The 24,361-nt window shown below is 36.6% G+C and overlaps 1 protein-coding gene across 2 annotated transcripts in view; it reads right to left on the bottom strand.

Annotated features, from left to right (window-relative positions):
* The window catches only part of LOC309632467 (metabotropic glutamate receptor 8-like), a 118,473-nt gene that overhangs the window by 21,299 nt on the left and 72,813 nt on the right, over positions 1-24,361 (bottom strand). Inside the window, exon 2 of one of the 2 annotated variants that reach the window (XM_082400118.1) lies at positions 8,718-8,964. In XM_082400118.1, the coding sequence (XP_082256244.1) occupies positions 8,718-8,964 (247 nt within the window). Of the gene's footprint in view, positions 1-8,662; positions 8,965-24,361 lie in introns of both variants that reach the window. The other variant, XM_082400117.1, reaches the window with a different exon arrangement.

Genomic DNA, 24,361 nt, shown 5'->3' on the forward strand with positions numbered 1-24,361 from the left:
GAAAGCTTTCTCTGCATCGATTGAGATGATCATATGGTTTTTCTCCTTCAATTTGTTAATATGATGTATCACGTTGATTGATTTGCGTATATTGTAGAATCCTTGCATTCCTGGAATAAACCCCACTTGATCATGGTGTATGATCCTTTTAATGTGCTGTTGGATTCTGTTTGCTAGTATTTTGTTGAGGATTTTTGCATCTATGTTCATCAGTGATATTGGCCTATAGTTTTCTTTCTTTGTGACATCTTTGTCTGGTTTTGGTATCAGGGTGATGGTGGCCTCGTTGAATGAGTTGGGGAGTGTTCCTCCCTCTGCAATATTTTGAAAGAGTTTGAGAAGGATAGGTGTTAGCTCTTCTCTAAATGTTTGATAGAATTCGCCAGTGAAGCCATCTGGTCCTGGGCTTTTGTTTGTTGGAAGATTTTTAATCACAGTTTCAATTTCAGTGCTTGTGATTGGTCTGTTCATATTTTCTATTTCTTCCTGGTTCAGTCTCGGTAGGTTGTGCATTTCTAAGAATCTGTCCATTTCTTCCAGGTTGCCCATTTTATTGGCATGGAGTTGCTTGTAGTAATCTCTCATGATCATTTGTATTTCTGCAGTGTCAGTGGTTACTTCTCCTTTTTCATTTCTAATTCTATTGATTTGAGTCTTCTCCCTTTTTCTCTTGATGAGTCTGGCTAATGGTTTATCAATTTTGTTTATCTGCTCGAAGAACCAGCTTTTAGTTTCATTGATTTTTGCTATTGTTTCCTTCATTTCTTTTTCATTTATTTCTGATCTGATCTTTATGATTTCTTTCCTTCTGCTAGCTTTGGGGTTTTTTTGTTCTTCTTTCTCTAATTGCTTTAGGTGCAAGGTTAAGTTGTTTATTCGAGATGTTTCCTGTTTCTCGATGTAGGCTTGTATTGCTATAAACTTCCCTCTTAGCACTACTTTTGCTGCATCCCATAGGTTTTGGGTCGTCGTGTCTCCATTGTCATTTGTTTCTAGGTATTTTTTGATTTCCCCTTTGATTTCTTCAGTGATCACTTCGTTATTAAGTAGTGTATTGTGTAGCCTCCATGTGCTTGTATTTTTTACAGATCTTTTCCTGTAATTGATATCTAGTCTCATAGTATTGTGGTCAGAAAAGATACTTGATACGACTTCAATTTTCTTAAATTTACCAAGGCTTGATTTGTGACCCAAGATATGATCTATCCTGGAGAATGTTCCATGAGCACTTGAGAAAAATGTGTATTCTGTTGTTTTTGGGTGGAATGTCCTATAAATATCAATTAAGTCCATCTTGTTTAATGTATCATTTAAAGCTTGTGTTTCCTTATTTGTTTTCATTTTGGATGATCTGTCCATTGGTGAAAGTGGGGTGTTAAAGTCCCCTACTATGATTGTGTTACTGTCGATTTCTCCTTTTATGGCTGTTAGTATTTGCCTTATGTATTGAGGTGCTCCTATGTTGGGTGCATAAATATTTACAATTGTTATACCTTCCTCTTGGATTGATCCCTTGATCATTATATAGTGTCCTTCTTTGTCTCTTGTAATAGTCTTTATTTTAAAGTCTATGTTGTCTGATACGAGAATTGCTACTCCAGCTTTCTTTTGATTTCCATTTGCATGGAATATCTTTTTCCATCCCCTCACTTTCAGTCTGTATGTGTCTCTAGGTCTGAAGTGGGTCTCTTGTAGACAGCATTTATATGGGTCTTGTTTTTGTATCCATTCAGCCAGTCTGTGTCTTTTGGTGGGAGCATTTAACCCATTTACATTTAAGGTAATTATCGATATGTATGTTCCTATTCCCATTTTCTTAAATATTTTGTGTTTGTTATTGTAGGTGTTTTCCGTCTCTTGTGTCTCTTGCCCAGAGAAGTTCCTTTAGCATTTGTTGTAAAGCTGGTTTGGTGGTGCTGAACTCTCTCAGCTTTTGCTTGTCTGTAAAGGTTTTAATTTCTCCATCACATCTGAATGAGATCCTTGCTGGGTAGAGTAACCTTGGTTGTAGGTTTTTCTCCTTCATGTCTTTAAGTATATCCTGCCACTCCCTTCTGGCTTGCAGAGTTTCTGCTGAAAGATCAGCTGTTAACCTTATGGGGATTCCCTTGTGTGTTATTTGTTGTTTTTCCCTTGCTGCTTTTAATATGTTTTCTTTATATTTAATTTTTGATAGTTTGATTAATATGTGTCTTGGCGTGTTTCTCCTTGGATTTATCCTGTATGGGACTCTCTGTGCTTCCAGGACTTGATTAACTATTTCCTTTCCCATATTAGGGAAGTTTTCAACTATAATCTCTTCAAATATTTTCTCAGTCCCTTTCTTTTTCTCTTCTTCTTCTGGGACCCCTATAATTCGAATGTTGGTGCGTTTAATGTTGTCCCAGAGGTCTCTGAGACTGTCCTCAGTTCTTTTCATTCTTTTTTCTTTATCCTGCTCTGCAGTAGTTATTTCCACTCTTTTATCTTCCAGGTCACTTATCTGTTCTTCTGCCTCAGTTATTCTGCTATTGATCCCGTCTAGAGTATTTTTAATGTCATTTATTGGGTTTTTCATCGTTGCTTTGGTTCCTCTTTAGTTCTTCTACATCCTTGTTAAATGTTTCTTGCATTTTGTCTATTCTATTTCCAAGATTTTGGATCATCTTTACTATCATTATTCTGAATTCTTTTTCAGGTAGACTGCCTATTTCCTCTTCATTTGTTAGGTCTGGTGTGTTTTGACCCTGCTCCTTCACCTGTTGTGTGGTTTTTTGTCTTCTCATTTTGCTTATCTTACTGTGTTTGGGGTCTCCTTTTCACAGGCTGCAGGTTCGTAGTTCCCGTTGTTTTTGGTATCTGTCCCCAGTGGCTAAGGTTGGTTCAGTGGGTTGTGTAGGCTTCCTGGTGGGGGGGACTAGTGCCTGTGTTCTGGTGGATGAGGTTGGATCTTGTCTTTCTGGTGGGCACGTCCACGTCTGGTGGTGTGTTTTGGGGTGTCTGTGGCCTTATTATGATTTTAGGCAGCCTCTCTGCTAATGGGTGGGTTTGTGTTCCTGTCTTGCTAGTTGTTTGCCATAGGGTGTCAAGCACTGTAGCTTGCTGGTCATTGAGTGGAGCTGGGTCTTGATGTTGAGATGGAGATCTCTGAGAGATTTTCGCCGTTTGGTATTACGTGGAGCTGGGAGGTCTCTTGTGGACCAGTGTCCTGAAGTTGGCTCTCCCACCTCAGAGGCACAGCCCTGATGCCTGGCTGGAGCACCAAGAGCCTTTCATCCACACGGAAAAAAAGGAAAAGGGGAAAAATTAATATATCCTGCTCCCAAAGTCCACCTCTTGAATTTGGGATGATTCGTTGTCTATTCAGGTATTCAACAGATGCAGGCACATCAAGTTGTTTGTGGAGCTTCAATCCGCTGCTTCTGAGGCTGCTGGGAGAGATTTCCCTTTCTCTGCTTTGTTCGTACAGCTCCCGGGGTTCAGCTTTGGATTTGGACCCGCCTCTGCGTGTAGGTCGCCTGAGGGCGTCTTTTGGGAGGTCTGACGTCTTCTGCCAGCGTTCAGTGGGTGTTCTGTAGGAGCAGTTCCACGTGTAGATGTATTTCTACTGTATCTGTGGGAAGGAAGGTGATCTCCGCGTCTTACTCTTCCGCCATCTTGCCCCTCCTCTCGAGATCTCTTTAACAGATCTTTATTGGAGTATCATTGCTTCACAATACTGTGTTAGTTTCTGTTGTACACCAATAGACTTGGTTTTAAGTTGCATTCTCTTCTCTACAAAATGAGTCAAAAAAAGTCACTGAACCAGGTTATGGGGCCTCAGCTTCATCACTGGTCCACAATCCACAACACTGGGTTTTTGTGAGGATGGAGGCACGGTAGATTTGTGGGGAATGGCTGTGGTCTTAGAGAGTCCATATGGAATGCTACTTTTCTGTTTATGCTTCTAAAAGGTAGGGTGTCTGTTACCTTTGGTTTGGTGTGAAGTGAAACACAGTGATTTTTATGGTCTTTATTTTTTAATTTTTTATTTCTAATTTATATAATGCTCTCATATGCCTCTAAATATATTCTAAGAAAATAAAATCTGTGCTTCAACTATGCTTTTGAAAGACTTTCATATGATCTTTGTAGACAAGATGGAGAAAAATTATGAGTTAGAAAAACGACCCTTTAAAAGATTGCTCAACTTCCTGCCCTATTCAGTATATTTAACAGTAACTAAAAATGTGAGAAATATCTATCAAATTTGTAGATAGCTAGAAAGAAAAATTATGGCTGTAACAGAGGAACAAGAGCCAAAAGACCTTAACGAAGATGATATTCAGATGTTAATTTTGAAGGATCATTCCAACTTTAAGACTCTAAAGCTCTTTAGAAATTCATATTTCCTTTCTTGAACTCTTAGAAGTAACCTCCAGGGAAAAAGATGGTAGAATTCTATTGAGAACTAAGACTATAATTTACAAAAGGAAAGTAATCTTAATTTTTCTGATTAGAAAAATGATGTAAGGCTTTGGAAACATAATGTAGTCAACCTTGAAACGATGTGAATGGCAGATATCTTGCAAGAGTCTTCCTTTTTTTCTTCCAAGAAGAAAAAAAGATGGATGCTAAAATAATAGAATTTTTGAATTTTAAGTCTTATCTTTTCTATTAATCACAGACCACTCTAGATTTTGTGGGTTAGGTTCCAGACCACTGCAATAAAGTGAATATCACAATAAAGCAAGTCACATGAAATTTTTTTTGTTTCTCAGTGCATATAAAAGTTATGTTTACACTATCCGATAGTCTAAGTGTGTGATAGCATTATGCCTAAAAACACAATGTACATACCTAAATTAGACAAAAATACTTTATTGCTAAAAAAATGCTCACCATCATCTGACAATGCAGGGTTGCCGGAAATGCTCACTTTTGAAAAAAATGCAGTATCTGGGAAATGCAATAGAGTGAAGCACAGTAGAACGAGGTATGTCTGCATATTTTCATGGCAGCAGTGATACTTTTACCTTTATCCCAGAAGTGTCACAGAACAAAAGGGATCAGAGATGTACATATAAGCTAATGTAATACTTCTGCTGATGAATATGCTTATGTGAAAATCAGGCTTGAATACAGCAACAATGAATTTCCTGTGCACACTACACTGTGTTCATAAGCTAGAGAAAGCAGATCTACCTCCAGAAGCAGCTGTTTTCATGAATTATGCATGAATAGAGCTTAAGGAATACCATGTTACAGCATTCGTTAATTGGGTACCATTGATAAAATTCATATATATCAACTTTGTTTCTAACTCTCTTTCCACACTTTTATGAAACAACACTTGACCTTTTTATGTGTGCAATGTAGTATTCTGCAAATTCAGTCATTAACATGGACTCATTTGGTCTCCCTTCCAGCTTCACATTACTTTTATTTATTCTCTGTACCATTAGAAGCTTTTCTTAAATATGTGATCAGAATTTCTGGCATTAACAAGTCATCTTTAAGATGAAATTTCTAAGAATGATGGACTTGTAGAACTCCATGGCTATGAAAGAAAAACATTGCATGCATATCATGAATACAGTTAATTGGTCAGAAAAAAAATCCCGACTGTAGCATAGTAGCCATAATTATCAAAATCCTCCACATATTAAAAAAAGGGAGGGACTTCCCTGGCGGTCCAGTGGTTAAGACTTCACCTTCCAATGCAGGGAGTGTTCGATCTCTGGTGGAGGAGCTAAGATCCCACATGCCTTGGGGCCAATAAACCAAAACATAAAACAGAAGCAATATTGTAACAAATTCGATACAGACTTTTCAAAAAATGGTCCACATCAAAAAAAAAATATTTTTTAAAGGGGATGCTAAAACAATAGTTTTTGAATTTTGTCTTCTCTTTTTTGTTACAGACCAATCTATATTTTCATGGGAGCAATGATACATTTACCTTTATACAGTGATTTATAGTTTACAAAATACTGTCCTGTACGTCATTGTCAAGTCATTGTAGTAATGGTGATTTATCAAAAGTCTGGTAGCAGAAAGTACGAGAATGCGGCAACATGGATACTGTTCCAGTGGATTAACTAGTCCCGGTTTGATTGAGAATAGGCTCCACCGGTTTTGAAAGGAGGTATTTTAAATCTGAGGAGGCAAGGTACTAGTTACAGAGAGTTGAATGGCAAAAGCTCTTCCAATATTCAATTATACTTCTAAAGACATAAGACACACTTTTAGAAGAAAATTATTGCATTTAATTTAGAGAGTTTGTGATTTTGGAAGACTTTTTACTTTTCCCATTCAAACCACTGGTGCATGTGGTAAAGGGAACAGGCACACAAGGGGTCCATTGTAGCTAGTCCTTAAGTGAACAAAGGTTAACAATGGTTACCAGGAGTGGGATTGCAGAAGGATGGGTGAAGATTTCCTACTCTGTCTCTCCTGAATGTGTAAACTATAATCACTTTATCTGAGCCTAATTTATTCAATCCAAACCACTCCTGTAAAAGATGACTACTACAGTAAAATCCCCAAAGTACAATTTAACCTTCTTTGAGGTCATAATTGACTTTATCTTGTTTCACCTTCTTAACTTTCTTTTACCTTCCAAAAGTGAGCATTCATCTCCTCCAAAATATTATAGGCTTAGCCACCATACAGCCTTCACATTTGTAATCTTTCATTCTTATTTTCAGAGAAAAGAGGGAAACGTACACATGCTATGAAATTTCCATTTCAACATCAACAGAAAATAATAAAAGGAAAACAAAATGTATGAGACATTTCTATAGCATGGGATTAGTCTTTATCAATACAGCAAATTTTCCCTTCAGGGAACTAACTTATTTTTTAAAGGGGTGGAAAAAGTTTATTAATTTTTTTCCTTACCACATTTCAGAGGTGAGTCCAGGATAACTGGTATTTATTTCAGTGTACATTTGGTTGTTTCCATTTGCAACCATATTATGTAAGGTTTTCTGGATTGCTGCTAAAAACCAAGTACAACTATAGACTCTGGTGAGTCATACTGAGAAGTGCCAGTGTTCAAAGTGTATCACTGGCCAACAGTAGTTTATTGGCATCCTATAATAGGTTTTAACTTCCTGCACTGATGCTTTCAAGGCAGAAAAAACAAATAAAATTCTGCCCTGAAATCACAAGCATTCTACTCTGATGCCCTTGAAAGTAGTTACAGCACAACTTTTGCTAGGAGCCCAGATAGCCCCACTATTAGTCAATTGCTTATCTATAATCAGAGATGATTATAACAATTTGATACCAAAACCCATCCTTATTGTGCCTTCTCTTGCACTTCCTCAAGATTTCATGTTTGCAGAAGGGTGAATATGTGGGGAATGTCTGTGAAATTCTTAAAAGGCTTCTTTCTCTACAAGTAACTAAATTTGATATTCACGAGCTGAAGGTCATCTTCCTAGAGGACCTGGCCAGTCATTCCAAGAAGTCTGATAGTAATTGAAGCCAATAAGTTTAATTAATCAATACTTATCTTCTAAGGATAATTCTGCATATGGGGCATTAGAGTAGACAGTGTTCATCTGAAACTCTTGATGCAAGGGAAGGTTTGTGAATCTAGTGAAGACTATAAGTTGTTATAATAATTAAATCAGATAAAGTCATCTCAATCTTCTCTGTATTTCATGTCAAAAGTACAGAGAAAAGGAGATACAGCCTCCTGGCAGAATCCGAGAGGAAGAGGGTATTTTTGCATAGGGTTTTATCCTTAATTATTAAATGCCTGTGTTATATTCCCAAAAGACAGGAAGCCACTCTAACACAAGGACCTTAGCTTTTTTTTTTTCTTTTTGAACCATCTACAGAACCTCGTAATGTATAGGTTATACACACACACACACACACACACACACACACACACACACACACACATATATATAAATTTTTTTCACTGTATTCAGCTTTCTGGTATTTTGCAATACACACCTTCAGTCTATTTGCTACTCTTCCATAGAGTCCAAGATGGACTTGAACAGCTCAGTTAAACTCTACTGGCTTAGTTTGGTACCAGTATGTTGTTATGTGCTTCTTCAGGGATGATTATAGAGAAGATAATAGGTGAGGAAAGGAAAAGTGGAGTGGTGGCTGTAGAAGGGGTCCTATTTTCAGGGTCATGAGGCTTTCAGAGAAGAGCTCTAATTATCTTAATATATCCAAGAAGGGAAGTCAAGGGAAACCAAAGAAGGGGATCACTTTGGGGAAACAAATATAGACTATGACTTAACCTAACATGTTGGCTAGCTAGTTTTCTCATTTCCCTAAATATCTGAATAACGTATCATTTATTTGTGTAAGATCTTTGGTAGCATGCTTCATAAATACTAGTTAACTATTAATTCTGTGAAGAGCGACCAGTATTGAACTGACAAAGATTGGAGAGTAGCTCCTAAGAGCTAAAGGATAATTTTATAAATGGAGCATAGTTCCAAGCTTCAAGCTCTGTAGTGCCTCAAAAGAGAGACCTGAGTGTCACACTTTGTAAAAGAGATTTCGTGTTTATGTTCATGCTCTGGAGAGGAGCCACTTGCCTTGAAATCGTTTGGTTCTAACCAAATGGTTCTAACTGCTGTGATGGTCTCATGGTGTGCGAGTACCACCAGGCCCCTGGAACCACGTAGCACAGTCCCCAAGACCAGTAGAAGAATGTTCAACGTACATCTATCAGGAAGTGCTCCCACTCTTGACCATCGGAAAGTCTACGGATGACTTACTGTTGGTTTCAAGACTCTCACAGAGTTCGCTTTTCACCTCGCCATTTGGTCTGCCATTTCCTTTTTGGATCAGTTTGCTTTGCACGGTGGCAGCTGTCACCACAGCTTTGAAGCTCCTCTTGCGTTTTTGAACATTCTGCTCTGGATGAAAAATTATAATATAAACCTTGGGCATGTAGAGCATGCCCAGAGACACCGAAGCACTTAAACTCATGGAGACAGTAAGTGTTGTTGTCTGGATGTACATCTGAAGAAGGAAAAAAACATAGAATCAATGTTGGTAAGCCTGACCTAAGATAAAGCAAATAATATAACCGTTTTCTGAAATTATTCCAGCTTCTCTGCTAACGGTGCATTAGAAGGTACTTATTAAAACTGCCCTTAATTATAGTCAAACATTCCTTTATCCCCACCTACAAATGTGGGTAAAGTTGTAGTGTTTATGAAGCCCAATTTTTTAAAACAAAAACAAACAAGTAAGCTGATGGAGCTTAGTTTCCTCTTTAGATTATAATTAAGCATATGTATGGAAGGGAGCAAAATCAGTCTAGCAAAAGACTAACATTTTATGTCACACAAACCTTATTCAGGGAGGTATCACAAGGTCAAATGTTATTCTTTCAACAGTAAACCTAACCTAGAAGATAAATTATATATAGTGGAAATAGAGTGGGAGTGAAATAGTTCAGATCATCACTATTGCACACCATTGCTTGAATAATGCGAGTGTTTGCATCTTCACATAATTACTTAATTCCAGCTTCCAGACCTGATAAATTACAAGCATGCCATAAGGACTTGATATTTTTTAAGAGCCCCCCTAAAGGATAATTCCAGAGGGTTTCTAGATGATTGCATCAGATCAAAATAAATGTGGGTGCTTTTAGAAAATACGTAAGACTTCCTCCTTCCAAGATTGAAATATGCCCTTTGGGGATGGGTCCTGACATCTGCATTTTGAAAAATTCTCCCCCTGTGCTCATTCCTTATCCTTATTTCACTGAAATTGACTGCTCTGGTACTTACAAAGAGAAGTCCCTCTGGAAGATTTTTCTTCCTGCAATCTAGAGGTTAATGAACTGAAAAAGTCAAACCTAAAATCACTGCTTTAGCTTTTTTCATTATGTTATGAAAACAAACATGACAGTATTTTAATCTTTTTTCTTCCCCAATGTTATTGAGGTATAATCAAAAAATAGAAATTGTATATATTTAAGGTTTTATCAAAACTTGATGTTTTGATAAACATATATTATGAAATGATCATCTCAATCAAGTTAATTAACATGTCTATCACATAGTAACCATTTTATTTCTTTCATTCTTTTATTTTCTTTTATTTTCTTTTATATTTTTGTGGTGAGAATGCTTAAGATCTCCTCTCTTCACAAATTTCAAGTAAACAATACATTATTGTTAACTGTAGTCACATATTCATCTTGCATAACTGGAAGTTTGTACCTTTTGACCAATATCTCCCCAGTTCCCCTTCCCCCTGCCCCTGGTAACCACTATTCTGCTCTCTGCTTCTATGAGTCTGACTATTTTAGATTCCACATATAAGTAAGATCATGCAGTATTTGTCTTTCTGTATCTGGCTAATTTCACTTAGTATAATGTCCTCCAGGTTCATCCATGTTGTCACAAATGGCAGGATTTCCTTTTTTTTTAAAGAGTCAATAATATTCCATTGTATGAATATTTCACCTCTTTAAAAATAAAACCTTTGATCTGTTTACATTTTTCATGTCCTGAGCCCAAAATATAATTTCTCCCAAATAACTTGGAATACTGAGGTTACAAGGTAGCCATGTTTTAAGATGATGAAGAGATCCCTTTATCATCTCCATGATCTTCATTAATGTCTGTTCATTCTAATGATACCTCTGAAAAGTTGTCAGATTGCATCCAGCAATTCCCAAACTAATTGTGTCCTTTTTAATAAAGACTCGAAATATATTTACCTTCAAGAGTAAATACCTGAATCAGCCTTATGGCTTCCTTTTCCTAGGGGAGACTGTTTCTCTTAACAGATGACAAAGCCTTGAGGTGAGAAACTGTCTGAAACATGAAGAGAACTTCAGGCTCTAGTAAAAAGACTGTCCTTATCTGAGAAATCATATCCTGTGGATTACTGAGTTTACTGTTCAATTTATCTACCACTAAGGCTGTCCTTTGCTTAAGACCCTATCATGAGTAATGGAACACCCTTCAACAAGGTGATATTTAGGATCGATTTGTTTCAAAGTTCACCTCCTCCAGGAAGTCCTCCATGATAAATCTTGATTATAATGTCCTTATTTTACTTCTAAGCACTAGTGCATTCAAAAATAAATACAATGGAGCACTTGCTAATGTGTAACTATGTGATTATAATAATTTATATGAACTTTGTAATAATTCATAAAAAATGCACAACCAGGGTATAAACTTCCCTAGCGTCTATAATCTACATTTTTTCTTATATACCTCTAAGAAATCACACAATAATTACTCAGATACCACTCATTATTTTTAAGTATATGAAGATCTTCAAGAAACCCTTAATTTACACAAAGCATACAAAATATGCTTTCCATAATTTTCCACTCTGTCAAATGGACATCAGGGTTGATGACATTTTAAGTAAGAAACACAAAGAGATGAGGTATGAATCCAGATTCTAGGTTGGACTCATGCATACCAGCCTCAGTAGAGACATGATTCAAATACATACCTCGGCAAAGTGATAAATTACTACATGTCATGACCTCTCAGGCTACCTGCCAACAAGTGAAAATTCATGTTAAATTTGAGAGAACTAATCTACTACAGTTAAGAAGGTCCTGATAAAATGTGAATATGTGCCTTTAAACCACACAAACCTCCCTAAGCTTTGCCACCTAGTTTTAAGCAACTTATTATTATGAATACTCATAAGCTTCTCATGCGATAGTTAATCCTCTTTGAATTCCTACTTATTCTCCAGCTAGCATTGCTGCAGAAAGGCTATGCAGAAAATGGGCTGCGGAGAAAGGATGTAATGATAAGGAAAGGATAGAGCCAAATGCAAACCACACATAAATATTCCAAAGCCACTCAAATAGGTAACCATCAGTTTTGTCCCAGTCAGACCCAGCCAAGTCACTTTAACTTAAAAAACAAACAAAAACCAAACAAAAACCCTCCAGAGGTATAGCCATGAAATGATGGGAACATCCACATTGATTAGTTGGATTCTTTTTATATGTCTTAACCTGTTGGTCTTGCTAAAACATATAATACTAGTCCAAATAATTCATAAATACCTTTCTAGTTTGAAAATCTTATAAATTTTATCCACTACCATAAATATGTGATAATTTTCTCCCCTTATTCAGAATAATTTCTATAATATATAGTAAACTTGATTTTGTTAAATATTAAGCATGAAGAAGATTCTGGAATGCTAGTTTCCACATTAAATATATTACTGTAGTCTACCTTTTAGCAAACCAACTCAAAAGAAGATGTAATAAACATAGACATTAGGATTAAACAGTACTATGCTTAGTGTTCCAAGCCCTCCATTAGACACTATGCTTGCAAATTACAGTATACTGCTGATCTTCCTTATGTGCTCTCTTACAACAGCTTCTGAAAAATTTTAATGTGGGTTTAATATATGAAAAGCATCTATACAGTCTACGGCCATACCACCCTGAACACGCCCTATCTCGTCTGATCTCGGAAGCTAAGCAGGGTCGGTCCTGGTTAGTACTTGGATGGGAAAAAGCATCTATAAAAAAATCATACCCTAAAATCTAAAACCTTACAGTGGCCAAGGCTTTGTTACAGGACTTCAGACTGTGAGTAGACTGAGTTTTTGAACTTCCTCTTTGAATATTTAATGAAATAAAAATGTCGTATATATTATAACCTCAATGAAAGCAATAAGAGCAAAATAAGCAAAGAAATGAAATGCCACCTACTGTCCTTCTAGAGAAGTTAATTTCTTAGCATCATGGATTATAGGATTTTCAGTATCTCCCATATTTAAGAAGAAATGGAAAGATTATATTAAAAGATTGAAAATGAGCACTTGTTTCCAAAAAACTCATGGATTTTTTTTATACCTGTTAAATATTCTAATTACTTGAACCACGTAAGGAAGAAACATGTTCAAGCAGACCTGAGCTTGAATTGCAGCACCGCCACTTAAAATTCTTTTTAAAGATAAAGAAGTTTACAGAGAAACTCTGGAGTTGCCTTGTGGGTGGTAAAAGCCCCTAGTTGACCCATCAGGTGACAATCTGAACTCTAATAAAACTTCCCTGGCAATTGAACAGCTGTGAGATCTTATTTTCCTCTCTGACCTTTAATTTCTTCCCTATGAAATGGGGGAAAATAAGACTTTTCTCATAGAAGGGTTATAGGTGGAATGACATAATCTTTATAAAATGTCTCAAAGGTATAAAAGAGTAGTAGCTCAACGAAGATTATTTTTCCTACAACTTTGAATCTAAAAGGCTGCCAACGAAGCATCCTTCCAGGTATATAGAATAAGAGAGGGGCCTATGAGCCAGTTAATCCAAAGTTGACAGTTTAGTGAAGAGCTGACAGCCCTGCTCTCACTATATGATGTCCAGGAAAATGCTTTTGTAATCTTACTTCAAAGTAGGCAGAATAAGATTTTGCCCAAAAGTCAACTCCTATTTGCTGGTAGGGAATAGAATAGTGCACTGGTTCTCTGTATCAAAGTTGCAGTTCACCAGAATGCTGTAACTATATTAGGAGGAAACTATATTAACTCCCTATAACCAACATAAATCCACTGAGAGATGCTGACAGTGGTACTGGATATATTAATGTAACCTTCTTTTTTCCATCCTTCTTTCATGCCCCACCCTCTGCCCCTTGTCACTCCAAAATATTAGTACCTGGAGGAAGAGGAGTGTCTTTTCTATTATGTCCATTGATAGCCTGTCACTTCCTCTGCCTCCACAGCCCCTGGACATTTTGAAGCTGAAGCAGTCACATGCAGTGAAGCAGACTTAAATGATCTCTGGCTAAGCCAGGGAGGAGATGGCACAATGGAGCATATTAACATGACATCTTTTCTGGGACCTATTACAGCTTCCTCTTCATTCTCTGCAGGAGTCATTTGTGCACATCCAGGGTCTACTGAATGTAGGTCTTGGCCTGGAATCACTCAAGACTCTAGGAAGAGTAAGGAGGGAGGAGATTATATTACTCCAGGAGAAAGGTCAGTCTTTTACTTTCAACCAGCTGCCTGCACACAGAACTCTACAGATATCCAAGCTGGTGAGTTTTCAACCCTTAAGTAACCAATGTAACCTGTTAAGAAACCTAACACCCCAAACGGGTTTGTGCCATGTGATAAGAAACAGATTATTTATTCCTGAATATTTCTGCCTTGCCCTGGATGGTTGGTTTCATCTCACTTTTTGCTGCAGTCAGCCAGGTCCTGTTTGGCTGCTTCACACAGTATGACCAGTGAGAAAGCTACGTTTACACTTAAAGCCTGCCTTTGCCTTTCTCTACTTCTGTTATCTATTCCCTCATCTGTGTGTCCGCCAAAGTGGCACCTGCCTCCACAAATGGATTTTCTGCTTTTCAGAAGGGCTTCAGCCAATGGATTTCAAAATCTCATTAATTACTAGAAGTGATTAAAACAATTTTTTTTTTAAAGATGGAGAAGTTTACAAAGAAACTCTGGAGTTGCCCTGTGGGCGGTAAAAGCCTCAAATCAACCTATCATGAAACAATCCAAACTAATAAAACTCCTCTTGCAATGTGACACCAGCGGCGATAACACCCCCCCCCCCCCACCAGCTCTTTGGATTGAGCCTGGATACTAATGGACCATCCCAAGTCCATATCAAATATTTCATTATTGTTTCTGTTTTGTCGAGTTCAAATACCTTGCTGGCTTCTCCTTCTCAGTCAGTTCTGAGGGATCCTCCTCATTCTCTCTAACATCTTTACCTTGAAGTATCCCAGACCTCAGTCCTTGGATATCTATCTGTCTGTCTATCTATCTATCTATCTATCTGGACACATTACTCTCTTGATGATAACATTCAGAATTATGGCCTTAAAGCAGGACCAGCTTTCTGGGTGCACTGCCTGTACACAGGGTCCTTCACTCAGAAAGGCCTCACACTTGGTTTAATGTTCTGCTGTCAGGGTTTTGAAATTCTCAATAATTTTTGAATACGGAAGCCTACATTTTCATTTTTCATTGGGCCACACAAGTTATGTAGGTAGCCCTGCCTTAAAAACTATATGCTGACTAATTCCAGGCTTCCCTCAGGAAACTCAGTTGCCTTCTGGGTAGCTCCCCTTGGATGTCAGACATATACGATCCAAAACTAACAAGCATCTGAATCCCATCTTCATTCCTAAACTTCTTCTTCCAGTGGTCTTCCTTGTCTTAATTCCATCTTTCCAGTTGTTGGGATGAAAACAAAGGGAAATTGTCCTTGACTCTTCTCTTACACTCTATCTGTGACTGAATCCTGTTGACTCTACTTCCAAAATTTGTTCATATATGTCATTTTCCACTTCCCCCACTGGTACTGCATCGGTCGTAGCCAACATCATCTCTTATTTGGATTTTCACTATAGATGTCCTGTTGACATCTATACGTTTCTCCTCTTCTGCTCTTATTCTCTTCTATCTGATCATCTGATTGATTTTTAACACAAGTAGCTAGAATTTAATCCCATTATTCATAAATTGGGTTCGGTCACCCCTACCCTCAAAACTCTACAATGACTTCACATTGATGGTGTCCCTATAATGGCCTACAAGGTCCTCTGAGCTGATCTGGCTTTACTCTTTCCCTCATTCATTCTCTTCCCATCACACTGGCCTCCTGGCTAATCTTAGAAGATACCAAGCATGCTTCTGCTTTGGGGCTTTGATATTTGATGAACTGCCCCTTCACTTCATTCAGGAAGTGTTCCTTTCTGAACGGTTCTTTCTCAATGAGACCCTTTCCTAAACATGGAGTTAAAAATTGTACCCCCACCCCTCCACCTGCCTTTATTTCCCCAGCTTTATTTCACTCCTCAGCATCTATTTTCTAGCATAAAAGTCTATATATTTTACTAATTTACATATTGTCTCTTTCCCTTAACTAGAATAAAAATTCCATGAGTCCAGGGATTTTTACCTGTTTTGTTCACTGCTATAAACTCAACACCTAGAACACTGCCTGAATACATGTATTTTCTGGTCTTTGAGGCAGTGTGGATCCTTACTCTTGAATTTGACATTTAAAGGAAATAACCCGTGTAGTTTCAAGAGGAGAACAATAAATCAGATTCTAAAGCTAGACAGTATATTAAAATTTGATGGCCCCATACCCCTTCAAATCAATACCCAGGCTGGGACAGAAACTCTTGGATAGATAAACATGATGATCATTTTTTTTTGGCCTTGCCACATGGCATGTGGGATCTTAGTTCCCGGACCAGGGATCAAACCCACGCCCCCTGCAGTGGAAGCGAGGAGTCTTAACCACTGGATATCCAGGGAATTCCCAACATGATGACCTTTTAAACTATAAATATGACAATTAAAAGTCAATGGCCTCCGCTTGGGAACATGAGAGCTCTGGGCTCTGTCCTGCATCCCTCCCCCACTTAAGAAATGTACAACTGAGGATAAGGCACTCACACTGTTGATAAACGTCCATAGACTTAACTAAATGAATTTAAGGAGGCAATGTATGTAAGATATTGGCACAGCACCTGGCATACAGTAATCAATAAACAGTAGCTATTGCTGTTATTAGTTAGCCTTGATTTTACTCTCTCTGAACCCTCCTCCATTCCTCACACAGTAAAGACATAACAGTACTGCTCTCTCAACATCAGCCACACCTTTTTTAGCCTTTTTGATAAGGAACACGCACACATACAACTATAGGCACAAAATATTTGTTCATAAGGAAATATATTTTATGCTTGTAGGAAACACATTCAAAGTGTCATAGTCTAGTATCATTCTGGAAAAAAATCACAATCCTGAGTGTCTCTCCTGTCAGGTAGAAATTGTAGGGTTGCTGACCCATCGGCAGGTCAGAGACATTACGTTGTGTTTTCATTAGTGGTGATGGAGATGAGTTTGCTCTGATCCATTTGCTGTCTCCCTTTTGGCCTCTTTTAGCCGGGACACATGTTAGCAAAATGAAGAGTCAAACCAAAGGGTGAAGACTATGGATGCAGAACTGGGCTGGTTCACATTCATGTCTGAATCCTTAACCTTGGACTTATTGAGAATGGTGGAAACCAGCTTCAGGGAATAATAAAGCATACACCAATAAGTGAACTATCAGCTTTGCTAAGGGTAGGAAAGGACAAGTGTAAGGAAGCTCAAGATCCTCTAAAGGTGGCAGGACAGATATTAGATTTATAATGAGTATTTATAATTAAATATACATATTTAATATTTGGATCAGTAAATAAATTTTCTATTAAAGCCGGGTAGACATTTCTTAAAGTAGATGTTTTAAAGTAGAGCATTATTAAATAAAATGTAGTCTTTAGTTTTCAGTTATCCTCCATAAGTATTATTTATAGAAAAATAATAAAAAAACAGTGTCTCAAACAATGGTGCTATATTTTCGACTGTGACATATGCAAATGAATATGAAACATCTGCTTGTTGACTGCTTATCATTTCCTCCTTTACATGTTGTTTTTCCTCCATGTTTCCCTCCATGGATTCCTGCTTCCATGCCACCTTTTAGCCCTTTATCATTTTACAACAGTATGCTCAAAACTAAGAATAAGAGTAATGGAGATACCTTTAATTATTATAATTTTAAAAGTATTTATTTGAACAGATAAAAAATATAATAAAGAGAATAGTTACATGAAGAGACCAAATAAAAGTGAAGAATATTTTAGAAATAAGAAAAGGAGAAGAAACAATTATTACAAGAACAAAATTTATCTAAAATCTGTGTAATTACACACACACACACAGATGGTCCCAAACTTAGGATGGTTTGATTTAGAATTTTTTGACTTCACGATCGTGAAAAAGTGATACTCAATAAGTAGAAGCCATCCTTCAAATTTTGAAATTTGGTCTTGCCCAGGGCTAGTGTTATGTGGTATGGACACTCTCTTGTGATGCTGGGCAATGACATTGCCACAGCTCCAGGTCATCCACGCAATCAGGAAGGTAAACAACCAATACACTTACAGCCATTCTGTACCCACACAACCATTCTCTGTTTCACTTTCAGTACTATATTCAATAAATTACATAAGATATTTAACACTTTATTATAAAATAGGCTTTGTGTTAGAAGATTTTGCCCAATTGTGGGCTAATGTAAGTGTTATGATGTTTGGTAGGTTAGGTGTATTAAATGCATTTTGACTTACAATATTTTCAACTTATGATGGGTTTATGGGGCTGTAACCCCATAGTTAGTTGAGGAAGATCTGCATATCTATCTATCTATCTATCTATCTATCTATCATCTATCTATAGTTAGTTATCTTATAGTTATCACTGTCTGAAGATAGAAACTTTGCTGGAATTTAAATTTCAGGAGACAGTTATGTAGGTTGTATTATTAAAGGAAATTGGTAACATTATGGAAATAGTTTCAACCATAGTTTTCTAAAAGGTACTAAATCATTGTTCAACTGGATACTTCCTATACAACACTTTCTAAAGCCAAAAGAATTAAAGCAGTACCTCAGTGCAGGTACTTTTGTGGAGGCATAAGATGTTGTAGAAATACTAATTTTTTCCTAGTGATATTACTTAATGCAGGAAGAACCAAGAGTAATGGTATTATGGGCTGAATTGTGGTCCCTCCCTACACCCCAATTCACACGTCCAATTTCTAGCCCTTAGTACCTCAGAATGTGACTGTATTTGGACATAGGGTTTTTAAGTAGATAATTACGTTGAAATGAGGTCTTTAGAGTGGGCTCTAATCCAATCTAACTGTTGTCCTTATAAGAAGAGGAGGTTAGGACACACAAAGTCACACCAGAGATGTGTGTACACAGAAAAAGACCCTGTGAGGACCACACAGAGGGAACGTGGACATCTAAAAGCCAATGACAGAGGCCTCTAAAGAAACCAACACTGTCAATACCTTGATCTCAGATTTCTAGTGTCCAGAACTATGAAAAAAATAGATTTATGTTATTGAGGATCAGGTATCATCATTACTGCCGAACATTTTATGGACATTAACCCTTCACAGTAATCCTGTAAGTTAAGAATGGGTCCATTCTGGAGAATTTAAATAATATTTTCAGAGTCACACAACTCATGAAGATAAAGTGGAGGTTTAAACTGAAGTTTGTCTGACTTAAAAGCCCATATCTTTAGCACACACCATATGGCTCCCATAGATATACAGAGATGTGAAAGAGCAGGGTTAATATGACTTGAATCCTTACCAAGTCAGAAAATCATCCTTTTCTAATAGAGTTGGGCCAAATTTCTTAAAAATAACAGAGTCTCAATTAAAGCACCTGAATTAATGTTTAATTGAGAACTCAGAGGATTTTTTTAGATTGCTGTTATCCATCAGCTACTTTCCTCATTAAAAAAAAAAAAAAAAAAAAAAAAAAATCCAAAAAACAGAAAAGAAATCTCATTGTGGATCCTGGAGAAGCTCTTTCCTAGAACTATGTATTGTTGAACTTAACAGAACCATTTAGCTGGAAATACAGACTTAAAGAGATGGATAAGTTCATCTTTTTAAATGAAGATAGTTAGCACCAGGTTTGCACTGGCCAGAGAAGAGGAGTACCCAATAGAACCACTGACCACCAGAAGGGACAAGGATTCCCTACATTCAGAAGACAAATTGCTGGAACATTGTTCCTGCATAGGCACTGCTCCATTTCCACAGCCATCAGAGACAGGCTATTGACAACACAGTAAGCAAGCAAACTGGGATTCACAAATACAGATGAACAGACACCAAGAATTAGCAAATACTCACAGAAAACCGATACTGTAAAAGAGAAGCGTCAAAAAGAAGGATAAAAATCCAAGAAGATAGATCCACTAGAGTTAGTGGAAGAAGTCTTTAGAGATAAAAACAATTATCTTTGCAAAATTTTGAAAGAAAAAGTATCAAATAAATACCATACAAATTTTTTGTCATTAAAATTAAAATCTCAATAGATGAAGGATTTCTGATTCTGGCTCTGAAGGAGTAGCTGTCATCAAACCAATTCACCCACTGAGAATAGCTATAAAAGGATCTTAAGTTTAAAAAAAGATTGCTTGGAGGCATCAGAGAAAAATCAAAGCAGCCAGGACTCAGAAGGGCCAAGATCTTAGGACACACACACAGACACACACACACACACACACACTCACTCACACTCTGATGTGAGTCAGGCATTTTTCACTGCTTTTTCCATTGGGAGTGTGCTGATTCATTGCATGGGTGTTAGAGGGCAGAAATCTCTAGACAGGCTTTTCAGCAGTCTCATGGGGCTGGGAAGACAAAAAATGGAATTCAGGGTTACCAATGCAGCCAGGACTTGAGGACCCAAGATTCCAGGGTATTACAGAGAAGTGAACCTGAGATTTACACCAATTATTTTTCTTTAGACTTTGGTGTATCTTAAGTGGAAGGGAGCAACAGACTAAAAAAAAAATCAAACATAATCCAGATTCAGAGGCTAAAAAGTTAAGCAGTGTCATAATGCTTGGGAAACAAAATTTGGAATTTGTGTCAATTAAGGAGGATGGGTAATTATAAACACCTTGGACTTTTAGCTGATATATCTGAAGGGATACCCACCAAGATAAATGAAATATCAAACATGGACAAACCCACAGAAAGCCTAAACCTAGTCTCAAATTATCCCAATCCTGGATTACATCAAGGTGAAATGCCTCTGCTTTAACTGTAGACAGGTAGAAAACTGCAACTTCTCTGGAGGAAAATGGCAACATCTGTAACATCTACATTTTTAAAATGTACAATGTCAGGTATTCAATAAAAGATTACCAGCTACCAGCAAAACATGTCCAACATAAGAACAAATTACCAAAACCAACAGGAAAGGGGAAAAAAAACCCCAATATGTAAGATTGTATCACAAATGATCAAGATACTGTACTTCTCAGACAGAAGTTTACAAAAGCTTGAACATAAATGTATTGAAGAAAATACATAATAAGATAATGAATTTAACTGGGGAACTGAAATATATATATATATATATGTGTATATGTATATATACATATATATATATATATATATACAAACATATATATATTTAAAAATTGAAACAAAAATTATATGGTTGAAAAATATAATAACTGAATTCAATAGATGAGTTTAACAACAGATTAGATGAAGTTCAAGACATGACTAACAAATTGAAAGATAGATCTGTAGAAAATATCCATATTGAAGCCTGGAGATAATAAAGAATTTAAAAATACTGAACAAAATTATTAGAAATATATAAAACATAATAAAAATTTTGAATATGTATGAATTTTGAGTTTCAGAAATAGAAGCAAGATATACTAGACAAAAAGAAAAAAACTTAAAGAGATACTGGCCAAGAATTTTCAAAAACTGAATGAGCATAGTCTATAAAATTGCACAGAGAAAAGGTATCAGATGACCATATTCCGTGTAGTATTAACAAATTTCAAAGGATTGAAATACAGAGTATGTAATCTGACTAATGTGGAAGTAGGGTAGAAGGTAGAGTTAGGGTAGAAATAACAAAAGTAACACGAAAAGTATCAAAGGTTTGAAAATTAAACAACACAGTCCAGAATCACTTATAAGTCAAGAAGAATTGACAGTGAAAATCAGAAATTATTTTGAACTGAATAATAATGAAGTTGCAACAAAGTCGTGGGATACAGCTAAAACAGGCTTCATCTATATTAGGAAAGAAGAAATTGTGCTATAATTATCCATCTCACAAAACTAAAGAGAGAGAGTTAGAGAGATTAAACCCAATGAATATAGAAGGGAGGAAATAATAAGGATGAAAGATAAAAGTCAATAAAATAGAAAACAAATGCAACATAGGGAAAAATCAACAAAGCCAAAAATTCCTTGAAAAGACTGTAAAATTAACAAACTGTTCACAAGGCTGACCAAAAATAAAAAGGACAAGACATGGTATAAAGTCAACAAAATATACCAGTAAACTAGTTCTGGATGTCCTTAGCAAAAAAAAAAAAAAATTAAAGTATATGCTTAAAATTTAAGGGCAACCTAAAAAAATTAAAATAAGACCTAAAATTTCTGAACTATCAAAATGGAAACAAATGAATGAAAATTTGATCAGTTAAAAAAATGGAAAGGAAAAGAACAAAAACACGAGAGTATAGTAAATAGAAAATAAACTGGCAAGTATAAACCAGTGATTTTCATGATATAAATTAAATTCCCCATTTAAAAAATACACAGGTTATCAGATTGGATTTTAAATGTGATTCCAATAAGGAGAAAGTTATATGTAAAGGCTGAAAATAAAGTAACTGGAAAAGATGTACCAGAAAAATGTAAACACAAAGAAAGATGGAATAGTAATATTATTATGGGACAAAATAGAATTTAAGATAAAATCTTAAATTATACAAAGAACACATCTATCTATGTAGATAGATCACCAACAATACATTATCACAATGTGTAATGCAACAAATCATAAAAATATAAGAAGAAATGGGCAAATTCATAATCATTATGAGGGATTTTAATTCACCTTTTCAGGTTTAAATTTAAATATACAATATAAAATTAAGGTTAAAAATAGTTTAACTTGGCTTCCCTGGTGGCGCAGTGGTTGAGAATCTGCCTGCCAATGCAGGGGACACGGGTTCGAGCCCTGGTCTGGGAAGATCCCACATGCTGCGGAGCAACTGGGCCCGTGAGCCACAACTACTGAGCCTGCGCGTCTGGAGCCTGTGCTCCACAACAAGAGAGGCCGCGATAGTGAGAGGCCCGTGCACCGCGATGAAGAGTGGACCCCGCTTGCCGCAACTAGAGAAAGCCCTCACACAGAAACGAAGACCCAACACAGCCAAAAATAAATAAATAAACTCCAATCTCTTTAAAATATATATATATATCGATTGACTTCAACAGATCACGAGGAAATATTAAAAAAAAATAGTTTAACTAAATAACAAAATTGCCATTTTGATTGCATTATTTTAAAACCTAATGGACTCTTCACAGAAATCGATCATGCATTAGATTACCCAAAAACAAAAATGAAAACAGGGAACTTACAGGCTACAGTCTTTCCCCTCAAAAGGCAATCAACTTAGAATTAAAATTAACAAATAAATAAATATTGGTTTTTATTTGGAAACTAAATAGCACCCCTGTAAGTAACTTGCATTTAAAAGGAAATGACAGACTATTTAGAAATGAACCATCATGAGAACAATACCTGTGAAAACCGGTGGATGCAACCTAAATGCTTGAAGGAAAATTTAAATCTAAAACGGCAATGTTAGGAAACAGGTAAGTCTCAAAATTAACCATGAAACTACTCAAAGTAAAAAAAATTAAACTCAATAGATGTAGAAGAAAGGAAATATCTGAGATAAAAGAAGAAATGAATAAGACAGAAAGCTAAAGCCAGCAGATGTAACTAACAAAACCAAGTCACATTTGGTAATATTTGATTTAAAAAAGGAGATAAGACATGACTAACATAGAAACTATAAAGAGGATATAAATAAAGATACAAATTAGATTTTCAAATTATAAGAGCAAATTATGTATAACTTAATGTCACTAAATCTACACATCTAGAAAAAATGCATTATTGCCCAGGAAATAGATATAAGAGGTTAGAAAAAAAAATACAGGATAGACTGAGAACCTTGGGGGGAAAAAAATTAGAAAGGTAGTACATGATTGACAGAAGGATGGTAACCCAGCACTGAGGAAAGAGCCAGTGTTGCTTGTACTATGCCCTTGGGTGAGGTGAGAATAAGGAAAGTGCCCACCCCAGTTCCCATTCTGTTCCCACCTCTCACCTAGTGACATATTTACATCAGCACTTCTTTGGTGCTTTTGCTCTTGTTTTAAGCAGGGCCTAAGACCTTGGAAAGTTTACAGTCCCTTTCGGAATTAGAGATTCAAGTGCTCATGAGATATACTGGCAGAAACAAATTTTCTCAGGTTCAATCTCCTCTAAATCTTCCGTCATGCCTCACTGCTATTTGAAAGGAAGAACATGGCAAAGAGCCGCCTTCTCCCAAGTGCTGAAAAGGCTACAGTGGTGAAGCAGGATCTCCATTCACCCCCTTTATCTGTGCACTATCTCTGGGGAGCATGAATATTTATAACGAGTGACTGCTTTACTAAGATTAGCCCTAAGATAAGGTGAGTTGGGGAGGATATAAATGTAACTCTATCTGAAAGGGTGACAAATCCACATCCAACTCAGCCTCAAAGACTCATAACCCTCTCTGTGTTCCAGACCCTAATGAATAGCATCTTCTGTAACTTAGGGACCATGACTTCTCTGCCCCATCAATATTTTTACCTACTCTTGTCATGTACCTGCTTGGCAGTTCTGGACTCATCACATCACCATTTCTGAGATAATCTGTATAGGGACATCTTTGTTCCCAGGACTAGTGCTTCTAGAAAATACAGATG

This window comes from Balaenoptera borealis (genome assembly GCF_965194805.1).
Source record: "Balaenoptera borealis genome assembly, chromosome: 7".
Lineage (NCBI taxonomy): Eukaryota > Metazoa > Chordata > Mammalia > Artiodactyla > Balaenopteridae > Balaenoptera > Balaenoptera borealis.